The following is a 12755-nucleotide window of genomic DNA, read 5'->3' as shown; positions in this document are numbered from 1 at the left end:
GAACTTTTATAAAATTCAGATCTAGTCTAAATAAATTCTTTTGAGCATATTTGACACTAATAGGTAATCACAACCGGATCAATTATATCTGAATCTTAAACCTCATTTCTGACCTTTCATGTGAGGTTCTGCGGATATCAAAGAACTCTGTTGGTCCAGAATATCAAGCATTTTATCATGAAATATATTTGAGAGTAACAATTCAGTGCCAACATTTCAAAGGGGCGTAATTGCTTTTGTAAACAATGGCTTTAGTCGTCGATTTTTCGCAAATAAAAGCCCACCCCTCCAAATTACCAATGCTAGCTGAGACAGGAAACATTCATCTACCAGCTGGTGTTATTCAATTCCATGAGTGAGCTTTCATTCGCGAGAAATCAACGACGAAAGTCATTGTTTACAAATGCAATTACGCCCCTTTGAAATGTTGGCACTGAATTATCGTTTATTGTCCGTTTAAGGACAAAATTAAATGTTTTCCGCTGACCCGCTAGATGGCTTGGTTGACGGCTTCGAACGTGTTGATTATAGCTGGATCGCTCAAGGATCGCTATAAAAACTTGCCTAATTTAACTAGATTGCAGGCTAGAATGCAGGATGAATATTCGGTATATTTTAGGCATAATTGGGTTGAACGGTGACTGGATTGTCAGCTCGATTATCGACTTCATCACTTTGTACATAACATATTTTAAATCTAAATGATGCATCGGGGATGTAACGCTACAAATCCACACACAAACTTTATTTATCTTCGATTTTTTAATCCGAACTTTCATTTGTTTTATTGATGTTTTGTGATGCTTTTCGCGTTGTTATGAGGGCACAGCCTTCTGCGAATAGTTTTGGTTCAGTCCTTCAAAGCTTCATTGGCATTGGCTGTCAGTGACGATTGTCAATTTCGGTTGTCAAATCTGACGCCAAATGCTAATTTTTCACTGAACAACAGAATTAAAAGCTGACCGAAATGAGCGTTTTGTCTTTTTTATGTATGTACATATTCCTTATGGAATTCGCATTATCATGATTTTCACATGATTTTCAGAGTTCAAAATGCTCGTTCATACGAAACATATTATAAAAATCTTAATTCTAGTTTTCTCAGTGTAGTGCTTTCGCCTTAAGTTCTAGACGTTTGGTGTCTTCAGTAAACTTTTTTTGCTTAAAAGGTTCCGTTAGGTCAAAATCAGAAAGTTAGTTTTTCAATATCAATCAGTTTAAAAAACGGCCAAAATAAGAAGCTTTTTAGGCTTTTTAAAAAAGTTCACTGAAAACACCAAACATCTAAAACTTAAAACAAAAGCACTAGGACTTTTGTCTTGCTAAATTCCCACCCCGAATCACTGTGCATTGACTACCAGCGATAACTTGTAAAGCACAATCCAATATGTAATGCTGCCAATTCGTGCTGCTATCGATAGCGATTGCCCTCTTGCTCTGCAATATTCATCAACAAGATTCAATTATCGAACATGCCGAGAAAATAATTGTTTATGACTCCCTTCCTTGTTTCCAGCTTTCTGCAGCGAATGACCGAGTACATGGAGTATGCCAAACTGCTGCGGATAGCATCGGAACAGTCGGATCCAATCGAACGACTGAAGTACGTGTCGGCTTTCGCCGTGTCTGCGCTGGCATCCAACTGGGAACGGCTCGGAAAACCATTCAATCCACTGCTGGGCGAAACGTATGAACTCACGCGGCCCGAGTTCCGAATCATCTGCGAACAGGTACGTTTAGGGACCATCATTTCGCACAAAGGTATTTTGATGTTCTCCTTTTCAGGTATCACACCATCCACCGATTTCGGCGTTCCATGCCGATTCAGAGGGTTTCTCCTTCCACGGGTCGATTCATCCGAAGCTAAAGTTCTGGGGCAAGAGTGTGGAAATTCAGCCGAAGGGAGTTGTGACCGTCGAGTTCCCGAAGCTGGGCGAAGCGTACTCGTGGAGCAATGTGAACTGCTGCGTGCACAATATCATCGTTGGGAAGCTATGGATTGAGCAGTACGGCGTGATGGAACTTATTAGCCACAAGAACGGCATGAAAGCGACACTCAACTTCAAGACGGCCGGCGTGGGCAATAAGGATTTGCACCGGGTCGAGGGTTACATATCGGATCGGAAGTAAGCAATGTTTTTTTTTTTTTTGGGTGAATAACCATGGGTCTCCATTGCAGCAAACGCAAGACACATTTCCTGTACGGTAAGTGGACGGAGTTTATCAAGTGTACCGATTACGCTTCGTACGAGGAGTACTGCAAGGAGAACAGTTACAAGTTCAAGCGAGGAGATGAACGAAGCAAGAGCCCCAATGAATCGCCGGGAACTACTCCACGGAAGGTGCTGTCCAAGCTGAACAGTCTCAAGATGAGTTCTTTCAAGAGCCTGTCGATGTCCGAGGTACTTTTTCTCTTGTACATCAAACAGATAAATTTCTAAAAAACTTACTTTCGCAGCCGGATGATCCACCGGAACCGGCCGAAGGGGACATTCCCAAGAGTGATTCGACCTACTCAATCGACATCCCGAACTCGGTTAGCCTGTGGGAGGCGGAAGCTCGACCGGGCAATACGGCAGAGTACTACCAGTTTACGAACTTTGCCATGTCGCTGAATCAGCTGGAGGATCACATGAAACAACCGCGAACCCTCTGTCCGACCGATTCCCGCCTGCGGCCCGACATTCGAAAGCTCGAACAGGGCGACATGGATGGGGCGGCGGCGGAGAAGACGCGACTGGAGGAGAAACAGCGCGAGAACAGGAAGAAGAGTAAAAAGGGAGACGATGGGGTGATTTTTCCAAGGTGAGTGCTGAGCTTGGTATTCGCTGAACAAATTCTTGAAATAGCGAATGATTCAAACACTTATCAATCACTCACATTCGATTCATTGCAGGTGGTTTAAGCACACGATCAACCCTCACACCAAGCAAGAAGACTGGATCTACCAGGGAGGCTATTGGGAGCGGGCGGACGATTCCCTGGAGTTGGACATTTTCTGAACGACGTAGACCGTCTAGCCGACAGAAAACGCGCAGCTATCTCCTATCATACAATTGCATTGCAGTTATCAAACTCACATAAAAGCATAGGTCCAAAGCGGACCGACCCAAGACAACCGTTACAACTTGTATATCTGTGCATATTTTAACCTCTTAGTGAAAGAGCTACTCACATTGAAAAGAAAACATTCCTTACACACTCATACAACATTACTATTGGAAAGGGGAAAAAAGCTTCTTATTTCTTTAAGGAGCTTTCAGATGTACGATTAGAAGTGCTTAATTCGTGATCAGCGGGATCGGGTATCAACAATAGAAAATTAGCAGCGAGTGAGTGCCAATGGGCTTGGAAAATGCAACATAGAGCGTCTATTTACTCCCACACACACACACACACAGAGAAAGTATCCGAGTTAGTAAACCAAATTTGAAACTCAATGTTTTAGAATGACCAAACTGAAAAAAAACAATAGTTCCAGTTTTTCTAAAAGAAAAAACTAGTTTGTTGATCGTTAATTTGCAAATACGAGAAAAAGAAAGTCAGATTTGAAAGTTATAGCAATAAATGTACTGTAGTCAGCATCAACACAATGATTTATTGGCGGTGAAGAAACGAAAAAGAGAGACAAACGAATTTGATTCATACAAGAGAAGTATCGAAAACATTCCAGCCAGCGAGGCAATAAATAAATAAATAAAAAAACAAAAAAAAAAAAACAAATGCTACCAAACCGAATTCGACAATATCATTTTCAAACTCGTTTAGGGAAACAGGAGAAAGCAAACGGTAGTATGTATTTTTGCAAAAGGTTAAATAAAACATAAAAGTTAGAAATCTATAAGTTAGCAGTTAGTAGCAGCGGGAGTTTTAAGCAGAATCTAAATGTCTTGACCGTTCGGTTGACCTGCGAGGTTATGTAGACATTGCTTGTTTGGATTTCGACTGTTTAGAAATTCAGAGAAATAAATAAGTCAGGTTGGGCGGGGAGAAGTACACCCACCAAATTGTGCAGTTTACACACTTTTACCATTGTTTAGCTTAAGGTTGTACTCTCTAAAAACTGATATTGTCTCATGCTTTGGGCCTCTAGGTCCAGAACCGAGGAAGTTTCATTGAGTTTAATTTGGTTAGACAAAGTATGTATTAGTGGATTGACGGTTTGATTTTTCACAACTTTTAATCTAAAACAACTTTCGGAGGGATTAGAAACAGGCCGAAAGGCAATATTGTTAGTGGCCGAATGGAGCAGTTCCACGCCAAATGACCAATCGGAAAAACTAGACCTTTTCCGATTTTCATGAAACTTCGCATAATTGTTTGTTATGGGCAATCGTTCACATGTTTGCTAAAAGCAGAGTTGCGACCTATCACAATCACGATCGCCAAACAGCTGATGGTAGTAACGCTTTGTACATTCCTATCAATATGCTCGTCGAAGCTCTCTCCATGACCATCCATCAAGTTGACGAAAGAAGTAAAAAGCAACTGGTGAATGTCGTCTTCTGTTGTGATCCGTCACCGATCTGGTTATTCCCGACAATCACGACACTCATCTGTGCTCGTTTTGAAGCAGTTGCTGCTTTACTTGCTTATTTGAGTGTGTTGGTGAGTGAACCCAACAGCTTCCGTTTCATGTTGCCTGCTTTGTTTGTAACTCACACAGTCGCGCCTGCCGAGACGAACTTGGAATGCGTGGGCATTGTTTTTATTTTCTTCTGTCGTTTCGCTTTTTCTCATGATCGTACTGCAGAAGTCTTCACTGTTCTCGTTGTGCTTTTCATCATCAGCAGCAGTGATGCAAAAGTTCATCAAAGTTCCCTATGACTCGCAAACTTTTCCCTTGGTGAACTTCGTGAAATATCGCAAACTTTTCCAACACTGATCAGCAGCGAGTGTAGCGTTTTGCTTGTGAGCAGCGACCATTACTGGCGATTATTGTTTGCCATGGCTCTAACTCTCACTGCGTGACAAAACGATCTGTCAGCGATAGTCGGTTGGTGCGAAGACGAGTGTCACGTGAGTGCCATGATATTTTGCATCACTGGCTAAAAGTATACAACAAAATGTTTCAAGTAATTGGAAGTAAAAATAAAACAAAATATGGAAATCCATGCTGGATTTTTTTTAAGTTCATGAAAAATGCAATTACACGCAAATATAAGCGGGCTTTCTAGGTAAACTCATTAATATACAAACAGCTAACTATCTACAACTTGATATTCAAGGGACCACCGATTGGTTTCTGGAAATCTGTTGACCTACGTAGTGGCTTTGAACATTGTAAAACCGGTAAATCATATTCAGTATAAAACCAAAATAATCAATGATATTTTTTGACGTAAGATTACGTCTTTCGGCAACATATTGGTTGTGTAATTTAAAAAAATAACCAAAATCGACCGCATAACGAAACATGGTCAGGTTTTGACCACTTATAACTCTGTCAATAGCGGATGGATTTTAATTCTAAACAAGCCAATCGATTGGACATTTTTCTACAAATCTGCTAAAATGAACATTTGAACATTGCTAAAATGGACATTTGTAAAATTTCCAATAGACACCAATATTGAAAATTACACAAATGTCCAACTGTTGCAATGGTGATCAAAATTATCACCGATTGCCTGCAAACAAAAGTGGTTTCCCTAACACAGTCGCCGAATATTGATACCAAGCACGTGATCCTACGACAAATCTACGGTCGCGTCTAGGATACAACCTCTTACTTTTTTAAACGTGGCCAAATTTAACGCTAATTTTCGAAATTATTTGTGTGAAAAAATATCTTCAATATCGAAACTACAGGAAACATTTTATAAAGCTTTACAGTTCCCCACAATTGTGGAAAATATCGATTTGCTGTTAATTGTAGGTGTTCCATAATTGTGGGGATACTGTAAACTATAATTCAACTAAATGGCTCGCTTGATAGGGGAAATGCCTCTAATGTTGGTCTATGGATCTAAGATTGGGCCCATCGCTAAAAATCTGCTATTTATCAATTTTATCTAGACGAACGCGTCATTGGGACGGAACTAATGGATATTTTTGGTCGCTATTGAAAATTTAGTCGATAGCCCTAAATTAGGGGCATTTAGGCCGACATTATATCCATTTCCTCATATTCGAAAATGAACCATTGATCTTTAGGATGGTTTGATCCATTTTGTACGTTTTACAGTCACCCCACAATTAAGGGTCAACTGTTAATAATATTAGGAATGACCAGTTAAAAAGATAAATTTGCATCACTTTTCTCAGCTCTTATTTTTGCAAAGCCCAAGATCTTACTTAGTAACTGAGTTATGGAATATTTGAATGGTTGAATGGGTCCCCGCATAAACGCGAACCATAAATTGACCTTACCTAAAATGGTTAAAAATTGTTTATAATCCCTGCTAAACTTTAACTGAAATGGTTATGGAACTTTACATGAACGTTTAATGATAAAGTTTCAACCTTATGTATTATGGTTTTTTGGAACTGGACCTTACAAATAATGGGTTGTTAAGAACCATTACCATTCCAAATACTTGTTTTCTCCATACATTTTCAGAAAGAGAACTATATAAGTACGTTTTTACTTATGATTTGAGAACATTAATGGTAATGGTTATGGTAGTCAGTAAGGTCCATTAATGGTTTTGTATTATCGCTCAACTTTACGTGGAATATATCGTGAATTGGCAATCAGTAAATTACAGGCAACCCTAATAAAAAATAACCATAAACGAACGATAACCCAAATCATTGAACTATTCCACAAATGGTTTGGGTGATACTCAGAACACGTCGTTAAGCAAATTAACCATACAATTTTTATTAGGGAACCAATTCGCGATATATTCCACATAAAGTTGATCGATGTTACAAAACCATTCGTGGACCTTACTGACTACCATAACCATTACCATTAAAGTTCTCAAACCATAAGTTAAAAGGTTCTAATATAGTTCTCTTTCCACTTCTTTAACACTTTTAGCGAATTCGTTTATTATTCAGTTCCATTCTGGATCGGGTATGAAGATATTCAGTTTGCTCGTTTGTTTTTAAAACCTAGCTCAGGTTGGGGTTCCTCTGACAAAAAAGTTCGGTTTCGCGCTGGGTTTGAACTGGTGTAAACCCCGATAATAAACGAATTCGCTATTTGACTTGTGAAATTGCGGAGTGTAATTAAGCTCTATTGTTTAGTCAACCAAATACTATTCCGTTTTGACGTTTTTCGTCACGTCACTACAACGTCGACGAAACACCTATCATAAACTTTCACACTTAGAATTTTTGCCGAGATGAGCACCACCGAGCATCTCAGTGAAAAACATAGCGAGAATCAGCTAACAAACGGAAATTTCGCCAAGCTTTCATCTAACAAACAAAAATTTTGCTAAATCTCGGCAAGTTTTTCACTGAGATCCAGCAAAATAAAATGCCGAGCTGCTCGGGGGTGCCCATCTCGGCAAAAATATCTATGTGAGTTCACCTACCTGATTGTTATTCCAACTTGTCCAGATCTATCTTCAGGGAAGCTTCCTCGGTAGCTTGATTAAGCCTCCAACCAACCATTACCGCATTTCATGTCATCCGGGTTGGAAAACACTGCAACAAATCGGAAGCTACTAATCGTTATGATTTCCCGTCAATTACACCACTGCTGTCGAGAGTTTTGAAGGAAATGGTTCAAAATGATCTACTTGAAGAATACAAACAATAGAGAACATAAAATGCTCAACATAGAAAGGTCACTGTTTTCGCATAAAAAAAAAATAATACACACATTAGGTCAAATAAGAAGAGAAAACAAGTTGCTACCATGTAAGAAGAATAAGAAAACAATAAATGAAAAATAAATGTGCTTGTTTAGAAACCTTCCACGCGCGCGCAGAAATCGAGCATTGACAGAAATTGAATACCATATTCCTTCAACATTTTCCTTTTGAGTTAGGTCATTATTCCAACAAGACAGAAGAGAAGAAAAAAATACAAACGAACCTAACTGGACAAATCAGTAGCGCATATTGTTCGAAATATATTGTTGATTGAACCTAGAGAAACAAATATACAAATTAAAGGAACTCAAGATTAGAAGACATTATATAAATGTGTGAATTGTATAAAAAAAAGCAACCATGTATGCAATAGATGTGAAATAAACAAAAGAATATTGAGACAAAAAAAATGTTCAATCAGGGTGGTTCTTTCCTTATAGAAAAAAAGAAATCGATCCTTACCGAAGTTAAATTTTAATCGAGCTGAAATTTGATTTCCAAATGACTGCTTTCTTTCAGTACGAAACGTTCCGAGTATTTTTTGTTGCTTTATATTTTAAAATCAATAATCTGTTCAACAATGATATAATCAATCTGATAGATGCTAAATTTGTTCGTGTGTGCTTCTTTCTTTTTGTTAATTCTGCTTGTTTTCTCCTACTAATTAATACTACTAAGTTGTGTACGACTCTGTTGACTCCGTTCTTCTCCCTAGAGATTTAACTATATAGAGTCTGCTTTGGACTATCCTATCAGTGATTCTAAACTATTAATAGCTCCATCTGTCTACGGCTAAAAAAAAACTAATCATTATCTTTTGTCATAATTTCTCGGTATTCTTTTCTTTTGATGAGAGTATCGAACTAAATGAGTATCATATTGTTTTGTGTGTTTTGCTTTACAAACCCCCCCGCCGCACAAGAGTCGCAACAGTTTGAAAAGGAATGGAAAAGAAGTCAACTCATCCGGGATTCGTCTCATTCCCACGTCTTCACTCGCCATTGTCATCGTCTTCCTCGAAGCTATCATTGGTATAGTCACATTCACTAGCCTCCAACTCACCCTTACTGCCAGGGTCCGCAATCGGAGCAACGGAAGATGCCGACATCACGACGACGACCGGGTGGTTCGTTTCCCAAGCACGCTTTCGTCGCTGTTGTTGCTGCTGCCGCTTCTGACGGTTACTTTTGCTCGGCGAATTGTATGGACTGGCGGCGCCACCAACGCAACTGCTGCTACTGGACGGATCGTGCTGAAGTGTCCCTTCCGATCGTTCCATCCCCCGGTCGTCAGCAGCAGCAGCACCACCACCGTCATCCTCTTCCTTATCGTCAGCATCACCATCCAACACCACCAGCAGTATCTCACTATCTTCTGTATCACCATTTTCTTCTAGTAGAAATAAAGCTCCTGCAATGAGGCGCCAAAAGAAACCGGAAGTCACCACGGGAAGCACGAAGCAAATTTCGCACGACACACGGATTATGGAAGAGAGAAAAGAAAAACAGTAAACAAAGAGGATGAAAGCGATCAGTGTGAAGATTTTTTTTTTAAAGATAAGAAGCAGGTCATTCAAATTCTCTTAGCTAATTAAATACAGTGACGCACTGGGGGGGCGGGGCTTAGGATTATATACAAAGCAAAAAGAGGCGTAACCTAATGGACAGCATTAGCGCAAAGAAGAGGGAATAGATCGGAATTGTTCGAGCAACTAAACACTTAACGAGTCAATTGGTGGCCGGGGGGAGGGGGACTTGAGTAATATTGTACAAGATATCCTTTCTTAGTGCTTACCACACACACACATACACACTCGTTTGGACAAAATATTGATACGACTGTTTAATTTGATAAGTTGCTAGATTGCTTGGCTTTTCTCTAATATCACTATATAGTTCATTAGTTACTCGCTATGATCTCTTTTTCTGTTGATCTCCGACCACGACACTGATTGCATCTTTTGGCTTCACTAAATTGCAGCGTTTAAGGCGCTCTTTAACAATACTGATTTTTTTTTTACTTGCCTCTAGAAAAGTATATTTCATACGGTAATGAATAATGGTTTGATCTATTCTATTGTTATTGTAGTGCCTAGTGTCCACTAATTTTGCGTATTTTGCTAAAGCCTATTGGGGTGCACAGCTGTGTATGTTGTAAGTTTGGCTTTTTTTTAAACATGTGCTGATGCGTTGTTTTGCTTCTCTTTGCATTTAACAATATTCGATGCAACATATAGAAAGGCTAGGATCTACTTGCTTTGGTTCAGTATCACGTGCGTTGTTTGCATTAATGGGGTTTAGTAATAATAGGTCTATGTGTTTTAGGATTTCTTTTTTCGGTAGTGTTCGGATAATGGAAACGGGTTTATCATATTTTAACAATAGAAGGTTAGTTTTCCAACGATCTAACAAAGAAAACCAATCTTTATCTGAATAGATAAGAGGAAATTAATTTAAAAACAAGTCACCTGGATGCTCACAAACGTTTCACACAAGACATGGATCAAAATAGACTCAATTGATTCTAAATCAGACCATTCCCCCAAAAATTTAGCAGACTTGGATGCGAATGCGAACTAATTATCCTTACGTTCAAACAAAAATGAGTTTTCAGCAAAATTGTAGCTGGGAAAATTTCACATCAATGCAGACACTTTTACGTATATCATTATGGCGAAGGGCTTGGACGGTGAGTTAACTTTTCCCATAGTTATTCCTCCATATAAACTTTGTTATTTAAAGACCAGTGCGGTACGAGTTCGCAACCAAATGATATCAAATTTTGGGAGAATGATCCGGACCTGATTTGGAATCGATTGAGTGGGGTGGAGTAACCTAATGATTACGCGTTGTACACTGGGTCGTATGAATAAAAAGACGCATGTTCAAGTTAACAGCAAATTTCGTATGACTACTGCACTGACGTTTTCAGCATAGCTGTCCCATACGTTTAAACAGCAAGCTGAGAAAAACGGCTGTTGAAGATTTTTTTTCTCTATGGGCTCTTATGGATGGGACATCATAGTTTTGGTATTTTTTGCGACAAGGTGAATAAGGTGAAGATACTTGACAATCGATTCCAATACATTACTCGTTTTCGCCAAAAATGCTACAGAGGCTGTTATGCCGCACACGACAGTGCACTGCCTAGAATCACACATATCAGTCCCATATGGAAAAAGTAGGCATTGAGAAAATGACAGTCGAAGTTACGAAGTGTAATTCCCATCTCAATATTTGAGAAATCATAGCAAATATATTGATAATTTCTCGTTGCAATGAGGTTTACATGTTTTGTTACATCAGCGAAAAATATGGTAATTCAAAAAGAAAAACTTGAGGATGGACGATGGAATTTCAGAATGGATCTGATATGCGATTACTTTGCTTGATGGGACAAACTGGCTTGATGTTGTTTTTACATTTTTCACGATCAAAGTCTTTAGTTTTATCACATAATATGAAAGTAGATGCCAATTGGTAGTGCATAGCGTTGGTATTTCAAAATTGATAAAAATCCCTATGGGACTGATATGTGATTCTAGAAGATTGAAATTCTGACGACTACGCGAAAATCTGCCGGTGGGTGCCCGAACAGAGAATGAAAACCAAATTTGATGTTTTGATTTAAACGATCATAATAACATATTTTGCCAACCGTGTGGTCGAGATAACAGTAATCATAACAAAAATGAGATCCAAATGATTTGTGGCATCGCCCGGCAACACTGGTCAGCCTGGCTTCCATCGGGTCATCGTCGAAGAAAAAGAACTCAAGCTGTCAATCTTTGCTACGCAGCTATCAACGCGCGAACGTGGTTGTTTTTCTATTGAAAGTAAAAATAAAGATTTTAAGTATTTCGTAACTAATCGTTCTTTATTCCGTGTCCGATCACTACATTGGTGACCCGCGACGTCGCGAATCTAAAAGTTTCGGTCCGATTTCACGGTTATTCGCCGATATTCGATCTCAAAGCCGAAACTAACCTCAAAATGCCGGACGATAACAGGAGCAACGCAGCAGCATCTGTCGCGGTAAAACTACCGGATTTTTGGAAAACTGATCCGGCTATGTGGTTTGCGCAATCGGAAGCGCAATTCCACCTTGCGAAAATCGTCAATGATGAAACCAAGTTTTACCACATCGTGGCCAAAGTGGATCAATCGGTTATATGTCACATAGCCGATTTGGTAGCTGCTCCTCCAGCGGAAAATAAATACAAAACAGTGAAAGATCGCCTAATTGCTCGCTTCGCCCTGTCTGCTGAAAGCCGCTTCGAACAGCTGCTGGGGGCCCACGATCTTGGCGATATGCGCCCAACGCATCTGTTAGCAAAGATGAGAGAGTTGTCGACGGGTTTGGGCGTGGATAACAATCTGCTCAAAATGATTTTCATTCAACGCCTCCCGGAAAACATTCGACCAATTCTCACATGCCACGATGGTACCATCGAGAAGTTGGCTGAAATGGCAGACAAGATCACCGACGCCTCCAACGGTCAGTCCTCCGCAGTTGCCATGGTGCACAACGAACCAACGTACAGCAACAGTGGTGAAAGGAAGCTAGCAGAGCAGATCGAACTTCTCACAGCGGAAATCCGACGCCTGAAGGCTCCCAACCCTGAGCGAGGCCGTTCGTTTTCGCGAAACCGAAGTGGTTCTCGTTCGTCATCACGATCCGGACTGTGCTGGTACCATAGGAAATATGGAAACGATGCTCAGCGGTGCCGAGAACCGTGTTCATGGAGCTCAAAAAACTAGCATCCTCCCCACCATCATCGGCGGTGGTGGCCGGAGTGTCGGAAAGTCGCCGAATGGTAATTTTTGACAGGACGAACAAAACACGCTTTCTAATCGACACTGGATCGGACGTCACAATATTGCCTGCCTCCAGGAGAGATCGATTGAACGGTACCGTTATACAACAACTCCACGCAGCCAACGGAAGTAGAATTCGGACATTTGGAACGAAATTTATTCCTGT

At 40.0% G+C, this 12755-nt stretch overlaps 3 protein-coding genes across 8 annotated transcripts in view; 2 read left to right on the top strand and 1 right to left on the bottom strand.

Moving 5' to 3' along the window:
- The window catches only part of LOC135706961 (oxysterol-binding protein-related protein 2), a 48977-nt gene extending 44779 nt beyond the window's left edge, over positions 1-4198 (top strand). For all 6 annotated transcript variants that reach the window (XM_065228698.1, XM_065228662.1, XM_065228688.1 and 3 more), the window contains 5 exons: positions 1517-1730; positions 1786-2126; positions 2180-2402; positions 2459-2805; positions 2897-4198. In XM_065228698.1, coding sequence (XP_065084770.1) covers positions 1517-1730; positions 1786-2126; positions 2180-2402; positions 2459-2805; positions 2897-3002 — 1231 coding nt within the window. In that variant the 3' untranslated portion in view covers positions 3003-4198. The remainder of the gene's footprint in view (positions 1-1516; positions 1731-1785; positions 2127-2179; positions 2403-2458; positions 2806-2896) is intronic.
- bisc (biscotti) overlaps positions 1-12755 on the top strand; it is a 76872-nt gene that overhangs the window by 10564 nt on the left and 53553 nt on the right. The window lies entirely within an intron of this gene.
- Pask (PAS kinase) overlaps positions 8230-12755 on the bottom strand; it is a 28013-nt gene continuing 23487 nt past the window's right edge. The window contains exon 7 of the mRNA XM_065228262.1: positions 8230-9182. Within this exon, the coding sequence (XP_065084334.1) occupies positions 8764-9182 (419 nt within the window). The 3' untranslated portion in view covers positions 8230-8763. The remainder of the gene's footprint in view (positions 9183-12755) is intronic.

The sequence above is a fragment of the Ochlerotatus camptorhynchus genome, unplaced genomic scaffold (assembly GCF_037179485.1).
Source record: "Ochlerotatus camptorhynchus isolate MF236.1 unplaced genomic scaffold, CSIRO-AGI_Acam_v1.1 ptg000023l, whole genome shotgun sequence".
NCBI classification, from domain to species: Eukaryota; Metazoa; Arthropoda; class Insecta; order Diptera; family Culicidae; genus Ochlerotatus; species Ochlerotatus camptorhynchus.
Note: the sequence above shows the minus strand (reverse complement) of the source record. Positions and strands in the feature narration are given on the sequence as shown.